The 23887-nt window shown below is 43.5% G+C and overlaps 1 protein-coding gene across 6 annotated transcripts in view; it reads left to right on the forward strand.

Moving 5' to 3' along the window:
- Nucleotides 1-594: 594 nt before the first annotated feature.
- Nucleotides 595-23887, forward strand: part of LOC106571295 (ankyrin repeat domain-containing protein 6) — a 34066-nt gene continuing 10773 nt past the window's right edge. For 3 of the 6 annotated variants that reach the window (XM_014144195.3, XM_014144198.3, XM_014144199.3), the window contains exon 1: nt 17490-23875. Coding sequence is in view for 3 of the 6 variants with exons in the window: in XM_045695638.2 (XP_045551594.2) it covers nt 17357-17482; nt 23777-23875 (225 nt within the window). In the remaining 3 variants the exon portion in view is untranslated. The other 3 variants (XM_045695638.2, XM_014144200.3, XM_014144202.3) reach the window with 3 other exon arrangements.

The raw sequence follows: 23887 nt of genomic DNA on the forward strand, positions 1-23887 counted from the left end.
TCTGAACTGGGACTGGGAGAGATAGAACCTGGAATGAGAGAATTCCTAAGCCATGATGACAGTGTGGCAACATGTAAACATTCCCCAGAGGTCGGCCAAGCCCTGTTACTGCTGTAACCCCTCACTGACCCCTGACAGGGATCATCCCTGAGCTACTGAAGTAACCTACTATACACACATCTGAGTAGGGAGTTTAGTAAACAACTTCTTATTGAGCGACAGCTGTCCATTTCATTCCCTTATGAAATTGAATATCATATGATATATGATACAGTATAGAGACATTTAAATACATAGGCTATCATTTAGTGTTTGTGTAGGATAATGTAAAATGTGCTGAAAAACCACCCATGTAACAATCTGCTACCTCAGTTTGTAGTTCAAGTAAACATTATGATCCAGATTTGGATAATCTTGCATGCCCCAATTACCTAATTTAGGTGCTTGTTCAGTAGGATTTTGCAAAACTGATTGTTGGTTAATGAAATACCCTCTTTCAGACCCAGAGAAAACAGTTGTTAAAATGGCTGGTTAATAAATAACTAGGGTGGTAGAGTGTAGACAGTAAGGAATTTCATAGCATGAGGAGCCTGTTGAGCATACAACTGAAATGACAGGGATTGCCTTTCACTTTCTAGTAGGAAATAAAGTGACTGGCCAGTGACACGGTTGACGCGTACTGGACTGTGTCTCTTTCCAAACAGTTGAATCTTATCAGCGCTCCTTCATTTCACCTCATTAACAGAGGCTGTCACGAGCTATTGATATGCAAATTGGACTGAACGGGCGGTAGTGTCAAGACATACTCGGACGGAGTTTACTTGGGACTCAGTGCGCGTCGCTGCGGACCCTATGTTTTTACTCTCTGCCTGGATAAACGGAGCCATCGACGTCGCCTCAAGTTTCTTGTTACTTTTAAATACCCCGCACCGCGTCTCGTGCTTGGAATTGGGTTTATCTCCAAAGGATTTGTAATCGGACCGAGAGTTCGTCTGGGGAATTACGCGCGGAACATTTTGGTATGAGCTTAATATCTGCTACTTTTTCAGTTTTGTGTAGGCTGATGATGGGTTTTTCTAGCGTGTTCTCTATTCTCTAAATTCATTAATAAATATAATATTTGGTTTCTTTTTTAATCATGTTCAATCTGAGACCTGTGTAGCCTAGGCTGTTTTGATCAAATTAGATTTGTTTTGCCATTTGGATTATTGACAATTTGAGACAGAAATTGATGCCTTTTCAACCGTTTTATGCAGAAGGGGACCACCCTTGTCTGGCTCCTAGATGGGTAGCCTCCCTAGTAGAATTCCACGTGCCTATGGGTAGCCTACCTGCCACTATGTCATATAAATCCAAATTAATAAAATAGTTTATTTCAGAACGTGAATGCCCTATCTTACATTGGGTGGAGAGAAAGGGAGAAAGTTCCAGATAGAGTGGATAGTTGAAGAAGCTAGGAGGTATATCAAAGGAAAATGCAGAGATGGCCTAATTTTGCATATCGGTGGAATGTAAGAGGAGCTTGTAAGTAAGGGCCTTATCATTATAAATTGCAGGTCGAAGGTAATTACTGTGTTACAAGGAAATAATGAGCAGAAATCCCTCTAGGCTGTACAAAACTCACTTTAATAGAACGTTTATATAAATGTAAAGGGGAAATTCCACTGTAACAGAGTGACACTGTATGTGTGTCAAACAAAAAAACAATGATTGAAACTTAAACAAACCATATAACTCTCTGCACGATGACTACTTTTAGCAGTTTTTCTCACTCTGTAAGGAGGCTACTCAGAATTTCCCTCAACCATCTTAAACTTCTGACATTAGCCATCATAGAGGGATCATAACTTTCTTCTGGGTTTCATATCAGAGGAAATAATATGGTTTTCATTTAGCTTGAAATAATATCCCAATCAATGTTAATACAGAATGAGTGATTTGAATTATGTTTTCTGAGGGTGCTGAATAGGCCTAGTGTCTTGACTTCACTCTTCAGTCTTGTGCTTATCATGAAAGCGTTCATGCATGTAGTCTGTGTGTGTAGGAGTTGCCTAGATGTCTCCCTCGCCTGGCCTTCTGCTGGGTTCCCTGGGGAGCTGATTAGCGGGGCAGTGTGATTTAGAGGTCAGTGGGGCACCAGGTGTGTAATGGGGAAATGATTACCCATAATGGAAGGGGGCCCATTAAATTCATATGAGATCAGGAAACCAGAGATTATTTTTTACATTGATTACGGTTTTTCTTCCCAGGTGGTGAGACAATGCCTATTATCAGCGTACAAGATAAGTGCTAAGGAAGGAGCCATTTTATGATGGGCTACTAGCCAACTACTGCTCAATGTTTTGTCTTTTTAATTGACATTTTAGGGAATGCAAGTCTAATGGGGAGATTGTAAAACAGAAGTGCACTTTTAGACATAAATCATTTTGTAAATTGGTCTTTACTTGGGATTTAATAGGAGCTCAAGCTGCCTAGTGGGCCATTGAAGGAGCAAGTGAATAGCCTGGTAGCACAATAAAGAAAGATTTCTTCAGTCTTTTGCCTAGCAGGGGATCTAAACCTCTATTGGTTTCTTGAAACAATAAATGCTTGTCATTACCCACAGCTCCTTGCTCTTTCAGCACAGTCAAATCTGCTACCATTAAGTGCAGATAACTGAAGAATATAGAAAATATTGGTCCTTCCTTTCAGAGGCAAGCTGAACAGAGAAGCTGTTAACAAAGCAGTGGTAGCAGGGGGAGTGAGTGTTCTCTTCTGGGGAGCAGGGTGGGCTGCCCCTCAGCTCACACATTAACATTCATTAGTCCTCTCCAGCTGGAGACTGGGTGGCAAGGCTGGCAGTCCAGCCGTGCACTTGTTATTGTGTGTGTCTGTGCCTTTGTGTCTGTATGTGAGGAGACCGAAAGAGAGAGATGTGTGTTTGACTGACTGTTTGTGTGTGTGTGTGTGTGTGTGTGTGTGTGTGTGTTTGTGTGTGTGTGTGTGTGTGTGTGTGTGTGTGTGTGTGTGTGTGTGTGTGTGTGTGTGTGTGTGTGTGTGTGTGTGTGTGTGTGTGTGTGTGTGTGTGTGTGTGTGTGTGTGTGTGTGTGTGTGTGTGAGAAAGTGTGTATTTAATGTAACTCATGGGTGGAGAAAATCTTTGTAGACTAAAGCACTAAAAGGAAAGCCTCCATCTGACTAACACAAGTGGCCTTTTCTGTTCAGTGGTCCAGGACAATGAATCCAAATCAGATGATTATGATGACTTGATTGGCCAATCTAGAGTCTTTGGTCAGTACAGTAGCTTCCCACAGCTTGAAGTGTGTGTATTACTATGTCAGTGCTGGTCTTGTAACGACAACATCCTAAACCTCACTTATTCATTGTCAGTGTCTGCTGGTAATAACTTTGATGTTGAGATTCTAAGTGCTATATGATGACCAAGATAAAGAGGTTTTCTTATGACCTTGTATCTGGAAGGAAATGTTTTGTAGTCATATTTCCCAAGACTAGAAGGTCACTAGGAGTTCAGTCATTGGCCTTTTATTTGGATTAGGACCAACTGTCAGCCTAGAACCCTTTCCATCAAGATACCATCATTATCTGAGGGGTATTAAAACCTGTTAGGGACAGACGTTCCGCTAGCGGAACGCCTCACCAATATCCAATGGTAGAGCGTGGCGCGAAATACAAATACCTAAAAAATGCTATAACTTCAATTTCTCAAACATATGACTATTTTACACCATTTTAAAGACAAGACTCTCGTTAATCTAACCACATTATCAGATTTCAAAAAGGCTTTACAGCGAAAGCAAAACATTAGATTATGTCAGGAGAGTACCCTGCCAAAAATAATCACACAGCCATTTTCACAGCAAGCATATATGTCACAAAAACCAAAACCACAGCTAAATGCAGCACTAACCTTTGATGATCTTCATCAGATGACACTCCTAGGACATTATGTTATACAATACATGCATGTTTTGTTCAATCAAGTTCATATTTATATCAAAAACCAGCTTTTTACATTAGCATGTGATGTTCAGAACTAGCATACCCACCGCAAACTTCCGGTGAATTTACTAAATTACTCACGATAAACGTTGACAAAAAACATAACAATTATTTTAAGAATTATAGATACAGAACTCCTTTATGCAATCGCGGTGTCAGATTTTAAAATAGCTTTTCAGCGAAAGCACATTTTGCAATATTCTGAGTACATAGCCCGGCCATCATGGCTAGCTAATTTGACACCCACAAAGTTTGGCCCTCACCAAACTCAGAAAGAAATGACGAAACAGTCCGTTAAGGTGCACAGACTATACTAGAAACAACCACCCACAAAAACCTGTGAAAACAATCACAACTAAATATGGCCTCCAATTAGAGACAACAACAACCAGCTTCTTCTAATTGGAGGTCATTGACAAAACTCACATAGAAATAGAAAAGCTAGATTTAAACATAGAAATAAGAAAACTAGAACCTAAACCCACAATACCCAAACACACAAAACAAACACCCCCCCTGCCACGCCCTGACCAACTATAATGACAAATAACCCCTTTTACTGGTCAGGACGTGACAGTACCCCCCCCCCCCCCCCCCCAAAGGTGCAGACCCTTAATGCACCTTAAACAAAAACCCCACAAAACAACCCCAAACTTAAAGGGAGGGAAGGGAGGGTGGCTACCGTCAATGACGGTCCCTGTGCTACACCCCCCCTTCCCAATCCTCCCACTACGGAGGTGGCTCTGGCTCTGGGCATAGCTCCGTTCAGAAAACTCTAGACTGCACGGCATTGCTGGAGACTCCGGGCTGAAGGGCGTCCCTGAAGGCTCCTGGCTGAGGAGCGTCGCTGGAGACTCAGGGCTGAGGAGCGTCGCTGGAGACTCAGGGCTGAGGAGCGTCACTGGAGACTCAGGGCTGAGGAGCGTCGCTGGAGACATGGCTGAGGAGCGTCGCTGGAGACTCAGGGCTGAGGAGCGTCTCTGCAGGCTCCGGACTGTAGGCCGTCTCTGCAGGCTCCGGACTGTAGGCCGTCTCTGCAGGCTCCGGACTGTAGGCCGTCTCTGCAGGCTCCGGACTGTAGGCCGTCTCTGCAGGCTCCGGCCTGTAGGACGTCTCTGCAGGCTCCGGACTGTAGGCCGTCTCTGCAGGCTCCGGACTGTAGGCCGTCTCTGCAGGCTCCGGACTGTAGGCCGTCTCTGCAGGCTCCGGACTGTAGGCCGTCTCTGCAGGCTCCCCACTGTAGGCTGTCTCTGCAGGCTCCGGACTGTAGGCCGTCTCTGTAAGTAAGTAAGGGCAGACGCACTGGGGGCCTGATGTGTGGGGCTGGCTTTGGAGGTGCCAGACTAGTGACACGCACCTCAAGGCTAGTGCGGAGAGCAGGAACAGGACGTACTGGACTGGGCAGACGCACTGGAGGCCTGATGCGTGGGTCTAGCTTTGGAGGCGCCAGAACAGTAACACGCACCACAGGGCTAGTGCGAGGAGCAGGAACAGGACGTACCGGACTGGGCAGACGCACTGGAGGCCTGATGCGTGGGGCTGGCTTTGGAGGTGCCAGACTAGTGACACGCACCTCAAGGCTAGTGCGGAGAGCAGGAACAGGACGTACTGGGCTGGACAGGTGCACTGGAGGAAGAGTATGAGGAGCAGGAACAGGATACACTGGGCCCTGGACCCTCACCGGCGGTCTGATGCTTGCAACTTGCATCACCGGTCCTGGCTCGATGCTGGCTCTAGCCTGACACCTGTGAGGAGCTTTTACCGAGCGCACCGGGCTGTAGCTGCGCACTGGCGATACCGTGCGTATCCCCGCATAACGTGGTGCTTGCTTGATCCGTCGCTCCCCATAGTAAGCACAGGTGCTCCTTCGTGCCCTTTCCGCCAGTACCTCTCTCCGGAATCTCGCGTCAAGCTCCTCGCTTGATTCCTTGACTGGCTCGTTTTTGCTACACGGCGCTCTCCTGTACGCCCGGGAAGTTAGGTCAGGGCTCCACCCTGACTTAGCCCAACTCCCCGTATATAATAACTACAATGACAAATAACCCCTTTTACTGGTCAGGATGTGACACAGGGTGTCTGTAGTGACGCCTCAAGCACTGAGATGCAGTGCCTTAGACCGCTGCGCCACTCAGGAGCCATACAACATGACCCCAGCATTATCTCCAATCTCACATCTGGCAGCCATCAATCACACACAGAACAGCTTCATTATCACTGTCCAACGGCCTCAGAGTAACAACAGCACACTAGCTAGCCTTGAGCATGTTCTTGCCTCAAGGCAGGGATGGGCAACTTTGATGGGGGTCGGGACCACAAAAATCTGAACTCATCATGAGGGACTGCAGTTGCTCGCAGGCTGACATGGGCTAATTGACTGACTGTCAGTGACTAACATAACCAGATAACAACTGCTGATGCACAACACCATTTAGAAAGTGCACCTGGTGTATTCTAAATCGCAACAGTATGTTGAGACCGACTGATTTTTTTTGGGGGGGGGTTTATCTGAGGGCCTGCCCATCCCTGCCCATCCCTGCCTCAAGGCTTAGAGCCAATTTATGCTTTATCTGAAAATGTGGTTGAAGGAGCCGTATGGATGGTATGATGCAATTGCGGGGCCTTCAGAGGCACACAGAGGCCAAATTGCGCTTCGTACCGCTTCGCCGTGCAACTCTCAAATTTTGTAACATTGTGGCGCACAAAAAGTATGAATGCCCTGACTTCTGCAGAGGACATATCACCGTAAATCCTGCACAGCCAATGCAGACCTCGGATTTGCCGTGCAGCGCCTTTTAGGCTACACTCACAAGTTGCCCAAAATATACATTCAGAATTGTTCCTTTGATAGTATTTGATAGTTGTATGATCTTGGAGTGATTATTTTGATATAAAAAAAAGAAAAAGATTGTTACCATACAACTTTGAGTGACACCATGACAACAATCAAAAGATCCTCCCCTCAGAAATGAACTCCTTAAACTATGTCAACGGTCCCCGAGGCGCCAACCCTGGAAGGACCAGGGCTAAAGGCTGAAATAGATTTGGGGATTAGCGAACGGGTCAAAGTTTTGATTTAATCTGGTTTTCGCTCTCTCTCTCTCTTTCTCCTGTCTTCTCTTTCTTCTCTCTCTCGCTCGCTCTCTGCTGGAGGTGGTGTGGGGAAAGACAGATGGCTGAGTTTGACTAAATCCAGGGCTGGGGAGCCAATCCTGCTCTGCACTGAACACTCGTCTCAGTCATCATCCAATCACGTCGCTGATCCCCGTTCCAAAACCCACTGGGGAACACCCCTCCAGCATGCCAGATAATTCGATAGATCACTATTCTTTGGGGTCAGACTCTTGTCTCTGCTAACTTCATTACAGACAACAAAGCTGCTTGACCCAAAGGGGGCCCGGCCGGCCCGGCAGCCCACTGAGTTAGTGAAACTGCTCTAGCAGATGCCCTGACACAGAGAAAAAACAAGCATGGTCTTCTCTTCCAATCCAGAGACTCATCTCATCTTTCTGTGGCTGTATGGCTTCTTATGTAACCCCCTGTGTCCCCACAGGCGCTAGCTCTGGAAGGTTTATGTAAGAGTAGAGAGAGATCATCTCTGGTACAGTAGAGGTACAGCTGGTCCAGAACATGAAAGGTTAACTCCCTGTGTGAGGCTAGGCTATGCCCCAGAGCGTGCTAAAGAAATACATACTCTTGTTGTGATGAGGTGGATGGATGTGAGCTTAAACAAATGAAGGGAGAAAATGCCCTCACCAATGGGAATGTTAGACAACCGCCGGAGGCTTAGAATTCTAAGACACAATTGCGTGTTCATTCTAGCATGTTGGTTCTATGTCACATTGTGTGGATGTAATGTTGTTGTTTGGAGCGGCTCCATCCTGTGCTCTGCTATGTGCATGTCTCAGGTGGAGGTGAGCATCACTATGACTCACTCTCCAGTAAATGAAGGCCCTGCAGCGTTGGCTCGCTCCCCATACTGTTTCTGTTGCCAGGTGTCTGAAAATATTGCCCCCCCCCCCCTGGGAAATCCTTTGTTTCTGTCAACAAGAATAGTGTTTGTGGGGTTTGTCACGTTTAAAAGCACACTGTGTAATGTAATAGTAGTAGAAGTTGGGTGTTGTGATGCCATAGCAACACTAGTTTCACTTATCTAGTTCATGTTAGCTATTTTGAACATGGGTAAAAAATGCACTTCTTTCATAGTTACACCAATATTAGGGGTGTTGGCAGCGATAGAGAGTTGCTTCCTTGCAACTGTCTCTTTCAGCCTGCTCATAAGCCAGTACCCTGTTTCCTTACTGCTTGCAGCTATATTGATCCTACATTTTTGTTCGATATTCTTAAAACCTCCAACAATTGTCTTATTTTGTCATACAACAGTCCTGAAATCCTCACACTTACCAACAACTTCAGTGGAGTCTAGAACTGAGAACCTTTGAGTAGCAGAATTTCTGACATGCTTCATAAATATCAAGTACTGTGCACTTATTCAGGTGTGTAGTTTTCTCACTTCTTGGCAGCTGACAACTGACCCTTTAATTCGGACAAAGTTACATTGATGATTAAGAGCAGGAAAATATATAGCTAGTAGTGTTACAACTTGAGACTTTTTGACTATGTAGTATATTTAGGTCTGTAGGCTGCTACATACAGTAAGTGATTCTAACATGTATTGACTCAGGGGTGTGAATACTTAGGAAGTTAGGTATTTCATTTTCAATACATTTTCAAACATTTCTAAAAACATGTTCTCACTTTGTCATTATGGGGTATTGTTTATAGATGGGTGAGAAAAAAACATATTTTTAATCCATTTTAAATTCCAGCTGTAACAAAACAAAATGTGGAATAAGTCAGTGGGTATGAATACTCACCATCCCATATTGCAATATTTTTAATAGAATTTAAATCAGTTCAAGAAGGATTCCTTTCATTGTGTAATAACATAGTCATACAATTGGTGTAGACATGAACTTGGTCAATAGTTTAATCAGATGTGACATTTGTTCATTTCTGTGGGTCAAAATCCTCAAAGTATGGACAATTTCAGCCACCCAGCTCTTCGCTTTCACTAGGTTTTCTTCTATCTCTAAACAAATGTAGCCAAGAGTCTTGAAACATGTCTGATGTCTGAACTACAGCATAGGCTAATGCATGGCAGTGACCCACGGTTTAGAGAGTTATGCCTGGGAGTATTTTGTCTTACCTCTTGTTGTTGCTATTTGACAGTTTAAGGAATAAACAGCATTCTAAAACATTCCAACGTGTTCAAGCTAGTTTGGTGATGACCAGCCTCCTTTAATAGGTTTGACCCCTGTATCACCTCAGTGTCCAAGACAATCCCACCTATCTTCCCATTGGTGTGGATGGAGACCTTCTGGAGACCTGACTTTCCCTCAGATTCACTAGATGCCTCGCTGCCAATCCAGGAATAGATCATACTACACTGAGGGAGGAGAGGGTTAAATCTAGCAGTCGTAAAACATGCCTGTATGAAAAGAAGTTGTTTTTCAGTTCGTCTGATTTTGAAGAAAAAAACATGTCCCCAGGGCCTCCTCGCTCTCAAAACTGGTCTGAAAAACAAAGGGAGCTTGGCATTTTTTAAAAAGTTTTGAACCGAGTCCTGAGTTCCTGAAAGGTTCGCACAAAAGCCCAGTTGCCTAGCTGCATGTGAGTAGCCCTGCTCTGCCAGCCTTTTTGTGTGGCTATCTGGCTGAACAGACCTCTTATGGAGACCCACAAGAATGCAGAGGGGGAGAGACTTTCTCCCTGCTTCATTTTATTAATTTCTCAGCTGGCAGGAGGGAGTCATTAAAATGTTACCATAGTGCATTTAGCAACCATTTTAAACTCAAAGAAATGGTCTCTCAAAAGTATGCAGAGAACTCTTTGACTATTTCTAGCACATTCCATCCTGATACATAGAATAGTAATTTGGGCATAGGCATACGTTTTCTTTTGAATACGACCTTTTCACCTATTCACATTTGAAATGTCTAAGTTAAAGTGTCCCTTGTCAACGAAAAACCCATCAACCCAAATCCATCTACAGTTGTGTGTTGAAGTGTCCATGCATGACATTCTGTAGAGTCAAAGGGTGTAAAACATAGCTTTTCTCACCCTGGGTGGGGTGCATACAACACTGACTAACCCCCCTCAGGACCTTTCATTTTGACTCTCTATAGATAAAGCGGTCTGGAATGTCTTTACCTGTTAGACCCAGACAGAGGAGTTGGCTTCCTCCTTCAGAAGCTTCAGTGTGATCAAATCATTGACAGTTTTATAGCTGTGTGTGGAATGAGGTGTTGGTTAGTATCTCTCCCTCTTGGACTCTCCAGTCAGACTTTTAAATATTGGCTTCATGAAAGCAGAGCTCTCTATCTGATTCTAATGGATTTAAGGTTGAATGCTTGTCTGGAGGATATTCCCCTGTTCAGATTTGAATTTGAAACATGGCATATTTGGGAACCGAAAGTATTTGTTATTCTTCTGTTTTAAAGTGACAGAAGATTAGAGGACAGCAAGATGGGCTAGTTGTGCATAATAGATAATGAAGGGTTATAGAAAAAGCACAGTGTTTTCTAAACGCCGCAGCAGTTTTGGGTCTGCTATGCTTGTTAGACTTGTTAATGCTTATCCTAGCGTGATCACCCTTGGCCTGACAAGCATAGTTCCACATGACGGCTACTGTACTGTTTGATCAGAATTATAGCCTACGTGTGGTAACTATCTTCAATGAGGTCACCCTGGTGTTCAATAAAAAGGACCTGACTTCAATTTCCTATCATTTTAACGTGACATCTGTGGTACATCCAGGAATATCTTTACAAAGAATATAAAATGAATAGCATTGCAATGCATTCACTGTGCAATGGGTCATTTAAACCAGAGTAGAGAGTTTAATTTTTAGATAGATATATTTTTATATTTTCATAGATTTAATGATGTTGGCCTGTAGCAATGCAGAACTCTGAAATGACTGTTCCAGTGAACCAACAATAATACTGTCTGTCACTGTTAGTATGGTGTACAGTGTACATCACACGTGCAAAACTGTATTTCTGTGTGTGTCCGCGTGCGTGCGTGTGCATGCATGTTTGTGTGAGATACTTTATTTGTAGAGAAATGATTTCAACACACTACAGCCATTAGAGTAGTTGTCAAACAGTGGTGGAAAAAGTACCCAATCATCATACTTGAGTAAAAGTAAATATACCTTAATAGAAAATGAGTCAAGTAAAAGTGAAAGTCACCCGGTAAAATACTACTTGAGTAAAAGTCTAAAAGTATTTGGTTTTAAATATACTTAAAAATCTAAAGTAAATGTAATTTCTAAAATATACTTAAGTATCAAACGTAAAAGTATAAATCCTTTCAAATTCCTTATATTAAGCAAACCAGATGGCAACATTTTCTTGTTTATTTAATTTACGTATAGCCAGTGGCACACTCTAACATTCAGAGATTTACAAACAAAGCATGTGTGTTTAGTGAGTCCTCCAGATCAGAGGCAGTAGGGATGACCAGGGATATTTTCTTGATAAGATGAGAATTTAACAATTTTCCGGTCCTGCTAAGTATTCAAAATGTAGTGATTACGTTTGGGTGTCAGGAAAAATGTATGGAGTAAAAAGTACATTATTTTCTTTAGGAATGTAGTGAAGTAAAAGTAAAAGTTGTCAAAAATGTAAATAGTGGCCTCCTGGGTGGCACAGTGGTCTAAGGCACTGCATCGCAGTGCTAGCTGTGCCACAGGAGACTCTGGGTTTGAGCCCAGGCTCTGTCGCAGCCGGCCGCGACCGGGAGGCCCATGGGGCAGCGCACAATTGGCCCAGCGTTGTCTGGGTTAGGGAGAGTTTGGCCGGCAGGGATATCCTTGTCTCATCGCGCACTAGCGACTCCTGTGGCGGGCCGGGGCAGTGCACACTGACCAGGTCGCTAGGTGTATGGTGTTTCCTCCGACACATTGGTGCGGTTGGCTTCCGGGTTGGATGCGCGCTGTGTCAAGAAGCAGTGCGGCTTGGTTGGGTTGTGTTTGAGGACGCATGGCTCTCGACCTTCGCCTCTCCCGAGTCCGTACGGGAGTTGCAGCGATGAGAAAAGACAGTAACTACTAACAATTGGATACCACGAAATTGGGGAGAAAAAAATATATATATAAATAGTAAAGTAAGTACTAATACCCCAAAAAACAACTTAAGTAGTACTTTAAAGTATTTTTACTTAATTACTTTACACAACTGTTGTCAAAGTAGATTAGACTCAGGAATCTGATGGGACATGCCTCTTCCTCTCCAGATCGGAGCTGAACAATGAGTGTTCACAGAAAAATAGTTATGACTGTGTCACGACCGTCGTTTAAATAACTGGACCAAGGCGCAGCGTGAGTAGAGTTCCACATTTTATTGCTCGTGAAACTTAAAAAAACCCAAACAAAGATATAACGATCGTGCAAAACATAGCGCACAAAGGCACTCACACAAAACAATATCCCACAACGCAGGTGGGAAAAGGGACACACTAAGTATGATATTCAGCTGCCTCCAATTGGGAACCACACTCACACACCAACATAGAACTATAATAACTAGAAAACCCCCCTAGTCACGCTCTGACCTATTACACCATAGAGAACCCCGAGGGCTCTCTATGGTCAGGGAGTGACAGGCTGTTTGTTCGGAATCTCTCACTTCCTCTAGAAAGAGGGCTAATTGAGCTAATAATGAGCTCAGGTTGGTCTCATGTTTCAGAGTCGTATCCTTGGACTTGTAAGGTGCCTTCGGAACAAGAGAATCTCATGAGACGAGATGGAACAGCCCTGTCTGATACCATTATTCCCACTTAGATTTTAAATGTAATTCCCCAAACAACAGTTCTTTATGACAGTGACATTTGAAGTTAACTTAGAGAGGAACCGACAGTTAATAGGTGAAGTTGTGCCCTGGCCCCTCCCTTCCTTTCGTAATGGTTGACAGAAGTCAGAGATTACACAGAGCTGGGTGCCGTTAGCTGTGTCAGGATGCACCCACCTTGATTAGAGGCACCTGAAAGGGATCTTTAATCGGTGAGCTATATCATACTCACCAACATTAATCCAGTTAATTGGGTCCAGGCATTGGAGGTGTGAGGGACTGTAAGAAACTCCATTAAAGCCACACTGGTAGAGGAGCAGGCCAGCTCCTTTTTTCTCACTCTGCACCAAGGGGCCAGGATAAAAGGCCTCTGAGCCCTCAGAAGCTCCCACTGAGAAGAGATGAAACCCTCGCTTCCAGCCAGCAGAACCCAGAACAACCATATGGGGATTAGATAGGTATCTAGCGTATATCCCTGATGAAACAGATGTTTTGAAGTGTTTCAACAGACTTATGATCTATGGCTGCAGTATAGCCTGCTTGTCTAAGTTATTTAGCCCTTCAAAGAGATTTATCTAGACTCTCTGTTTAAGTTGATAGGAGGTGGGGCTAAAGGAGACAGACCAAACTATCATTAAGACATAGCATGACTTGTTTGGTTATTTTGTCCCCCTCTGTTCTCTCTTAGCTATAGGTGGTGCCTGTGAAATAGGTGTGACCGAAACCTTATAGTAGGTGTGCTGGACCAAGCGGTAGACTGAGATTCCTTAGCATTACATAATTAGGACCTGTACTTTACAGGATTACATGGTGGGCTATTTCATAATGTAATGCTGTTTCTCCTTGGTATATATATTCAGCTGTCCCTGGAATAGAGGTCGACCGATTATGATTTTTCAACGCCGATACCGATTATTGGGGGCCCAAAAACCCGCTGCCGATTAATCGGCCGATTCCCCCCCCCCCCCCCCCCCCATTATTTGTAATAATGACAATTACAACAATACTGAATGAACACTTATTTTTACTTAATATAATACATCAATAAAATCAATTTAGCCTCAAATAAATAATGAAACATGTTCAATTTGGTTTAAATGATGCAAAACCAAAGTGTTGGAGAAGAAAGTAAAAGTGCATTATGTGCCATGTAAGAAAGCTAACGTTTAAGTTCCTTGCTCAGAACATGAGAACATATGAAAGCTCGTGGTTCAACATGAGTCTTCAATATTCCCAGGTAAGAAGTTTTAGGTTGTAGTTATTATAGGAGTTATAGGACTATTTCTCTCTATACGATTTGTATTTCATATACCTTTGACTATTGGATGTTCTTATAGGCACTTTAGTATTGCCAGTGTAACAGTATAGCTTCCGTCCCTCTCCTCGCTCCTACCTGGGCTCGAACCAGGAACACATCGACAACAGCCACCCTCGAAGCAGCGTTACCCATGTAGAGCAAGGGAAACAACTACTCCAAGTCTCAGAGCGAGTGACGTTTGAAACGCTATTAGCGCGCACCTGCTAACTAGCTAGCCATTTCACATCGGTTACACCAGCCTAATCTTGGGAGTTGATAGGCTTGAAGTCATAAACAGCGCAATGCATTGCGAAGAGCTGCTGACAAAATGCACGAAAGTGCTATTTTGAATGAATGCTTACGAGCCTGCTGCTGCCTACCATCGCTCAGTCAGACTGCTCTATCAAATCATAGACTTAATTATAACATAATAACACACAGAAATACGAGCCTTAGGTCATTAATATGGTCGAATCCGGAAACTATCATCTCGAAAACCAAACGTTATTCCTGTTACATTGCACAACCTTCAATGTTATGTCATAATTACGTAGAATTCTGGCAAATTAGTTCGCAACGAGCCAGGCGGCCCAAACTGTTGCATATACCCTGACTCTGCGTGCAATGAACGGAAGAGAAGTGACAATTTCACCTGGTTAATATTGCCTGCTAACCTGGATTTCTTTTAGCTAAATATGCAGGTTTAAAAATATATACTTCTGTGTATTGATTTTAAGAAAGGCATTGATGTTTATAGTTAGGTACAGTCATGCAACGATTGTGCTTTTTTCGCAAATGTGCTTTTGTTAAATCATCCCCCGTTAGGCGAAGTCGGCTGTCTTTGTTAGGAAGAAATAGTCTTCACAGTTTGCAACGAGCCAGGCGGTCCAAACTGCTGCATATACCCTGACTCTGTTGCAGAGGTGACATATTTTCCCTAGTTAAAATAAATTCATGTTAGCAGGCAATATTAACTAAAGATGCAGGTTTAAAAATATATACTTGTGTATTGATGTTAAGAAAGACAATGATGTTTATGGTTAGGTACAAGTTGGAGCAACGACAGACCTCATTCGCGAATGTGCACCGCATCGATTATATGCCTCGCAGGACAGGCTAGATAAACTAGTAATATCATCAACCATGTGTAGTTAACTAGTGGTTATGATTGATTGATTGATTGATTGTTTTTATAAGATAAGTTTAATGCTAGCTAGAAACTTACCTTGGCTTCTTACTGCATGCGCGTAACAGGCAGGCTCCTCGTGGAGTGCAATGTAAAGCAGGTGGTTAGAGCGTTGGACTAGTAAACCGTAAGGTTGCATCCCCAAGGTGACAAGGTAAAAATCTGTCGTTCTGCCCCTGAACAAGGCAGTTAACCCACCGTTCCTAGGCCGTCATTGAAAATAAGAATGTGTTCTTAACTGACTTCCCTAGTTACAAAATATTAATATAATATATATATATTTTTTTTTTATCGGCAAATCGGTGGCCAAAAATACCGCTTGTTATGAAAACTTGAAATCGGCCCTAATTAATTGGCTATTCCGATTAATCGGTCGACCTCTACCCTGGAATGTATAGTTTTAGATTTACCAGCCCAATAACTTAACTTCTTGGATCATTGCATTTCATTCACCTGCTGTATATGATGCATGTTGAAAGTGGGAACACAATATCCTCTAATAATTGCCTCCATTTATAGCACAAATAGAATGAAACGGAAGCAATGATACACGTGTAAATATTGGACTATACTTTGTGTCTTCGTGTATTATACTTATGCTAAAATCTTTATTCTATTCTACTGAGCCATTTACTTTATGTTCCTATTCTTATATTTTCTTATTTATTATTGTTGTTGGATTGTCGAGGAAACTGCAAGTAAGCATTTCATTGGATGGTGTATACCATGTGTATCCTGTACATACGACTAATACAGATAGTGAGCCATGTTAAGACATGTAAATAAGGACTGCTTCCTAACCACTCATCTATGAAATGCCTTAGAGGTGATCCTGGTAAAAGACTGGGGGGAAAAAACAATAGGCCTGCATTGAAAGTATGCATTGATATGCTATATTATGCGCACATCTTTTTGTCTTGGTATAGCCTTCTCTGGTATATCTTTACAAACCCAAATAATGTCTATGGGGCTGAATGGAAGAAATCATTCTTTTGTCATATTGCTTAATGTGGCTGTGTCCTCTGACACTTGAGAAGATAGCTAGGTGACCTCATCACCTGTCATAATGATGGAACAAACGCATAACAAGCTGTCAGACCACCATTAGTAACTTCAACAAGCACACATACTTAGTCTAAAATGACAATGTACCATTTCCTCTGCAGTTTACTCGGTTTCAACAAGCATGACCGAATACAGCCTGGCAGATGCTCAGTCTTATAATTTAGCTAATAAGCTACATTACATTATACTGCGTTTCACCAGTTGCTGGCGTGGTTAATCGTGAGCTAGTTCCTCTGAGTCAGGTAGAAACATTGACAGATTTGACAGCTCAACACGTTGATGGGTTGTAATGATGGTAGGAACTCCTGGAAAGACAGCCTTTTTTCCAGTGAGTCACTCTGCCTGCGGTCACACCAACTCTCACTCAGCTAACTGGTTATAACGGTTTTTATTAGCTTTGTATGGCATTGTGTCTGATGGTATGACATAAAAAGTGAAAACCAAAGTGTTTGTGTGGATGGCGCTCTCCTCTGTTGTTGATGTAAATCACTCCTATTCAACCTGTATAAACTAATTTAAAAGACATAGCTATTCTACAGCTGCTGTCTCCCCAACAGGAAATGGTCTGTTTTCCCAATTCCCACAGCTGGATATAGTGGGCTAGGTAGCTAGTAGCAATGATGCAATCACCATTGAAATCTCAATCTATTCCCCCCATTCCCTCCTGGTTTCCTGTTTGCCAGTCTTCTACTCTACCATGTGACATGTGCTAGCTTGTTACCACCACATGTGTTTCCTGTTCTCTTGCAGGCACTGAGGATGACATGAGGGAGCCAACCTGGGAGTGTCCAGAGGTCCAAGCCCTCTCTTCTCTCCTCTTCTCCTCTCTTTCTGCCCACTACCCCTGTGTGTGTCGGTGATGAGTTAGTGTGGGTGTGGGTGTCAGCCCCACCCCCCACCCCACCCTCTCCTTGGAGCACCGTGTCTCGGAGACAGTGCTTCACTTGCCCTGCTTACATGAGCCAGCAGGATGAGGCTGCGGTCCTCGCACTGTCCGAGCGCCTCCTCGTAGCCTCCCACAAGGGACAGGCTGACAATGTGGTCCAGCTCATCAACAAGGGCGCCAAAGTAGCTGTCACCAAGGTGAGTGGAGCAGAGGAGGTTGTCTTCTTGTGTGTTTATTACACGTTTGTCTTTTTAATGTGTATATAAGTAGTAGTTGCCATCCTTTTTTCCCATCAGATGTGTGGGTACTGTGTCTGTGTGTAGCCATTCGCCAATATGGGTGGATTTGTGTGGGTACTGTGTCTCACTCAACTGCAACCTCATTGGGCCACCAGGGCAACGACCATGGGCAGATCTATGTGTATTGAATGGTTGTATCTGTATTTCATGCTCTGATTAGATCCCCTCTACAGCACAATGTCAAATGGTTAGTGGGACTGGAGGAGCATATGACCATATTATAATCCTAACGGTTTCTTGGATACACTAATAGGCATATACAGTGTATGCCTGTTATACTGGTCTGTGTGTAAAACTACCATGTTTCACCACAGAATGTCAGTAGGTCTATTTTACAGGAAGGAGATGTTGGAATTTGGAGTATTTGGAAAGGAATATGAATGCATAAGTGTTGATGACAAATGAACAGGTCCGTGAGGGTCTCTGTCTGAGACTGACCTTAACTGTGTGTGTGTCACGTCATGCACATTCCATGTAGCCACAAGCTTGTGCACTTAAAGGACCAGAGGAGGAGTGCAGTACAAATGCAAGAGATTGACACATTTAATATAGACCGATGAAATTCAGTATGTTCAGCTTGAACCAACAGTGTTACCGCAATATGACAATAATATATCATCATTGCATGACTTGGCTTTACAGAATGTGTGCTGTCAATTTGACAGTGAATCTATCTTGAGCTGTCAGTTTTGGGGTGTTTACTGAGAGAGTCACAGCCAGACGTGATTGATTGAAGTTATGCGCTACAGTAGCAATCCTGTCTGTCTGTGAAGTGAATGGTCTTCCTTTGTGTCTCTGTCAGAGCAGCTCTGGTACAGACCTGAGGTGTTGATTGAGATCTTCCTCAGATCTCCAGTCTTTATCTTTATAGACTGCAACGTGATACTGGTCAATAAGGCAGGCAGAGGCATTTTTTCTTGAGCCTAATACATTTACTTCCTCAATAACAGGACACGTCTCTTGGCAGAAGCTTTTCTTCTCTGCTTTCATTCCTCTTAAATGTATCAAGCTGTTGCACATTTTGTTTCAGGAAATGAATTCATAATTCTTTATAGGGAGGACATTGTTAAATGCGCAGCACTTAACAGTTGCGTGAGTGAAATGTGAATAAATGACTGAATAAATATGATCAGTTATCTTACATGGCTACATTTGCTAGGCCTCTCTGTGTCTTTGATAATATTGTGACTGGCTCTATTTTTATTGTTTGGCAGTGTGCCCTAATAAATACTAAACCCAGGAACATGAGGATTACATTTCAGGTGGAAATGCCTCTGCTTCAGGGGAAGGGAGGAGTAAGGGGGAGTGTGAGGTAAAGTGTCAAGTGCTGGATGGATGGTTTAGTTCCTCAGGAAGATAAAAACTGTTTTGAGAATGAGAAAGAGAGGAGTTAGAATATAACGGGGCGGCAGGTCTGGTAGTGGTTAGAGCTTTGGACTAGTAACCAGAAGGTTGCAAGATCGAATCCCTGAGCTGACAAGGTCAAAATCTGTCGTTCTGTCCCTGAACAAGGCAGTTAACCCACTGTTCCTAGGACGTCATTGAAAATAAGAATTTGTTTTTAACTGACTTGCCTAGTTAAATAAAGGTAAAATAATAATAAATAACCAGTTGTAAGTCTCTCTGAGGTCACACCAGGCCACAGAATATAGAGCAGGCTCAGTCCAGTTACAGTCTTCTGGGATAACAGACCAGACCTCACCCTGGGCCCATGACTGGTGTTTACCTGAGACAATTCCATGGCAGCCCTCCAAACCTGGCCCAGTGAAATTCAACCCCTGCCTGGCCCTAGTGAATACCAGGTAGTGTCAAGCCGCACCCATGTAGCACACCAGCTTCCCCTGCTGAAGGAACTGTCGCTTCTCCTGTCTCTCTGTTTAATGGAGGGCTGTGAGGGTGAGGGGTTAATGAGGGGGTTGCATTGATGTAGTTCTTTGTGATTGCAGTCTGTCAATGCACACCTGACCTCTAATTACATTGTATTAATAACTCAGACAGATATTTCAAAATGGCTGCCAGCTACATGTTTCAGGAGAGGGATTCTGCAGCACACAGGCAGCACCAGTGGCATGTATTCATGGATGTCAAGGGAAGCCAGGCTTCCCCAAAAAATGGACCAAGAAAAACATCTAAAAGAATGTATCTTTTTTTATTTCATCATTTTCCTTCAATACTGAAGAGGCTGAATGTATCTCACAGGAAGAAGCATCAAAGCAAGCGTAACAGCGCCCCCCTGTCTCTGTATGTATAGTGAAATGCCTCTTTTGCAAACTCAAAATCCAACGATGCAATGATCAATAACAATGTATTACTTGAGAAAAAAACACACGAAAAATAAGAATATGAAAAATGAAATACACAATAAAGTAAGTAAGCATACTATATACAGGAAATATTTTTTTTTAAGTCAGTTCCAATACCATATTTACAATGTGCAGGGATACTGGAGAGATGAAGGTAGAGATGTATAGGGGTAAGGGGACTAGGTAACAGGATGTAAGATAAACAGAGTAACAACAGCTAGTATGTGAGTGGGTGTGGGTGTGTGTAGATCATAAATGTATGTGCATATTATGTGTAAGTGAGCAGATGATGGAGTGAGGGTTTGTGTGTGTGTGTTGGACTGACAGTGTGTGTGAATGTGTAGGGCCCTGTGAGTGTACTCAGAGAGTGTTCTTAGTGCAAATATTGAAATTAAAGGTCAATAAAGATACAAGGTAAACTCAGTCTGTGTAGCTATTTTGTTAGCTATTTATCAGTCGTATTGGGGATAGAAGCTGTTCAAGAGATTGTTGGTGTCAGACTTGATGCACCGGTACCTCTTGCCATGCGGCAACAGAGAAAATAGACTATGGCTTGGGTGGTTGGAGTCTTTGACGATTTTCCGGGCCTTCTTTTCACACCGCCTGATATAGAGGTCCTGGATGGCAGGGAGCTCGGTCCCATGCGATCGAAGGCAGTGCTATTGCCATACCAAGCAGTGATGCAGCCAGTCAATTTGCTCTCAATGGTACAGCTGTAAAACCTTTTCAGGATTTGAGGGCCCATGCCAAACTTTTTCAACCTCCTGAGGCTGTCGCGCCTTCTTCACGACTGTGTGTGTGTGTATTTGGACCATTTTAAGTATTTAGTGATTTGGTCACCGAAGAACTTGATGCTGTCTACCTGCTCCACTGCCGCCACTTCGATGTGGATGGGGGCGTGCTCTCCCCTCCGTTTCCTGTAGTCCACGATCAGCTCCTTGGTCTTGATGATGTTGAGGGAGAGGTTGTTACTCCAGCACCACACAGCCAGGTCACTGACCTACTCCCTGTAGGCTGACTCATTGTCACCTGTGATCAGGCCTACCACTATCGTGTCGTCAGCGAACTTGATAATGGTGTTGGAGTCGTGCGTGGTCACACAGTCGTGTACAAGAGGGGACTAAGCATACGCCCCTGTGTTAAGGGTCAGCATGGCGGAGGTGATGTTGCCTACCCTCACTACCTAGGGGCGGCCCGTCAGGAAGTCCAGGATCCAGTTGCAGAGGGAGGTGTTCAGACCCAGAGTCCTAAGCAAGGTGACGAACTTGGAGGGGACAATGGTTTTGAGCTGTAGTCAATGAACAGCATTCTCACGTAAATATTCGTCTTATCTAGGTGGGTGAGGGCGGTCTGGTCCAAAAGAGTATGACATTGTTGCCGCCCGTAGCATTGAATGCAAGAGAAGCCAGCAAGTTAGCCTCCCCTTGATAAAAAAACAGTATAAAATAATAGCCAATCAGCATTGAGCTAAATTGAGTGTGCTCAACTATGAATGGTCCTGGTGCACCCAACAAAAAGTGTCAAGGGAAGCCTGTTGGGATTTGGCTTCACTCCTATCAAATCGCATCGAGAGCATACGTCATTGACAGAAACAACTTGAATTGTTGCATCTCGTTGTGGTTGTGTTGTTGTCCTCCGGTGGCTACCTAGCTAGTTAAAATTGGCCCTTTCCTAAATTAGCCATGGATGGAGATAGGGATTTGGACTTGTGGTTTTACTTCATTCTCCGTACTCTGTTGACTAGCTAACGTTGCCCATGAATGGAAGTTAGGCTAGCGAGCAAGCATTTTAGCCAGGTAGCCTAAGACAACAAAAAATAAAAGCGTGTACTGTATGACAGCGTGATAGAGCATTTTGTCAACATGAAAGAGAGGAGGATGGTATTGGCGTTTCTCCACAAGTAGGGGGAGTCAACATGTTTTTTCTACTTGCACGAATGCACACGCACACAAATCAGAAACATGGCCAGCCACATCATATTTAGCTTACGTTGATTGGACAAATTTATTTTGGTATCTTTTAGTTGTCACTGTATTAGACTAAGCATAGGTGATTTGATGATGTTGAAATGTTGAAGTTGAAATTGTGCTGGAAAAGTGGAGGCAGCCCCTGTTGTCTTTGCGACTTGCGGTAACTCTCCGTGGTTCTAAATCAATAGTTGTTTAGTAGTCCCAAAATGTTGGAAACATTAACTTGCTTGACCATGCTGTAGGTCATGCACAGTAACTGTTTGTTACATGCAATATGTTTTGTGAACTTTACCGGACAGAAGCTGCTCTCCGGTTTTGAGATGAAACAAAAGGTGTGGTTGAATTTATTCTGCCTTTGTGTCTTCTTATTGTCTCGGACTTTAGGCCTACAGTATATATCATGGTCGCAAGGCATATGAACTAACAGGTTATAGAGCAAACAACACAATTATCACAACACATAGGTTCCCTAGTGATTTTACCCATGCATCGCTGCTGGTTAGCACACAGATGCATTTTATTTTCTCACTTCCAGATTGTTACTGTGCTTTACTGTAGCCTATGTGGAGAGATAGGGTTATGTATCTTGATATAAGGCTTTAGGATTTACTGAGATCATTTGTTTACATTAACTTAACTCCAGATATCTCTTAAGTACACTTAATATTCCTTTTCAGTTGTTATAAGAAAAAGGCACATTTCATGAAGAGTATCCACCATGTCTAACCTTACCTAATCCAATACAGCATATGATCGTGGTGTCGAGTAGCATCACTGATTTAGCCTGGCAAACAATCCATTATTACTATAGAAAGATAAAGATAAACCTCCAAAACTGTAGACACATTTGCTCCATAGCAGGCTGCAGGTCCATAAGTGTTGGCCTTAGAGCCGGAGGATGTGGGCAGCTAATCCATAAGCAGCTGTAGAGGTTCTCTCTCCATCCTAGCTTCTTTTAAACCATCTGAGGATTAAACATTTGTTTGTTTACTGGCAACTCATTATTCAAATGGGACAGATTGCGTGCGGCTAACTGCTGTGCCATGATGACAGAGCCATGTGTTAATGAATACGATTGACCTGTAGACACATTGTCAGTCTCTCTGTGTCTGATATACAGTCTGGTTGGCTTCAGTTGGAGATACTGATATACAGTCTGGTTGGCTTCAGTTAGGGACACTGATATACAGTCTGGTTGGCTTCAGTTGGGGACACTGATATACAGTCTGGTTGGCTTCAGTTGGGGACACTGATATACAGTCTGGTTGGCTTCAGTTGGGGACACTGATATACAGTCTGGTTGGCTTCAGTTGGGGACACCTATATATAGTCTGGTTGGCTTCAGTCGGGGACACTGATATACAGTCTGGTTGGTTTCAGTCGGGGACACTGATATACAGTCTGGTTGGCTTTAGTTGGGGACACTGATATACAGTCTGGTTGGCTTCAGTTTGGGACACTGATATACAGTCTGGTTGGCTTTAGTTGGGGACACTGATATACAGTCTGGTTGGCTTCAGTTGGGGACACTGATATACAGTCTGGTTGGCTTCAGTTGGGGACACTGATATACAGTCTGGTTGGCTTCAGTTGGGGACACTGATATACAGTCTGGTTGGCTTCAGTTTGGGACACTGATATACAGTCTGGTTGGCTTTAGTTGGGGACACTGATATACAGTCTGGTTGGCTTTAGTTGGGGACACTGATATACAGTCTGGTTGGCTTCAGTTGGGGACACTGATATACAGTCTGGTTGGCTTCAGTTGGGGACACTGATATACTGTCTGGTTGGCTTCAGTTGGGGACACTGATATACAGTCTGGTTGGCTTCACGTGCGGTATCTCTCTTCAGTTGCTGTGCCCCTCTCTTTTGTGTGTGTGTGTGTGTGTGTGAGAGTGTGTGTTCTGTGTCCGCAGTACGGCAGAAGTCCCCTGCACCTGGCTTCCTACAAGGGCCACATCGAGGTTCTGCGCATTCTGCTGAAGGCCGGCTGCGATCTTGACATCCAGGACGATGTAAGACTGTTG

The sequence above is a fragment of the Salmo salar genome, chromosome 15 (genome assembly GCF_965601325.2).
Source record: "Salmo salar chromosome 15, fSalSal1, whole genome shotgun sequence".
Taxonomy (NCBI): Eukaryota; Metazoa; Chordata; class Actinopteri; order Salmoniformes; family Salmonidae; genus Salmo; species Salmo salar.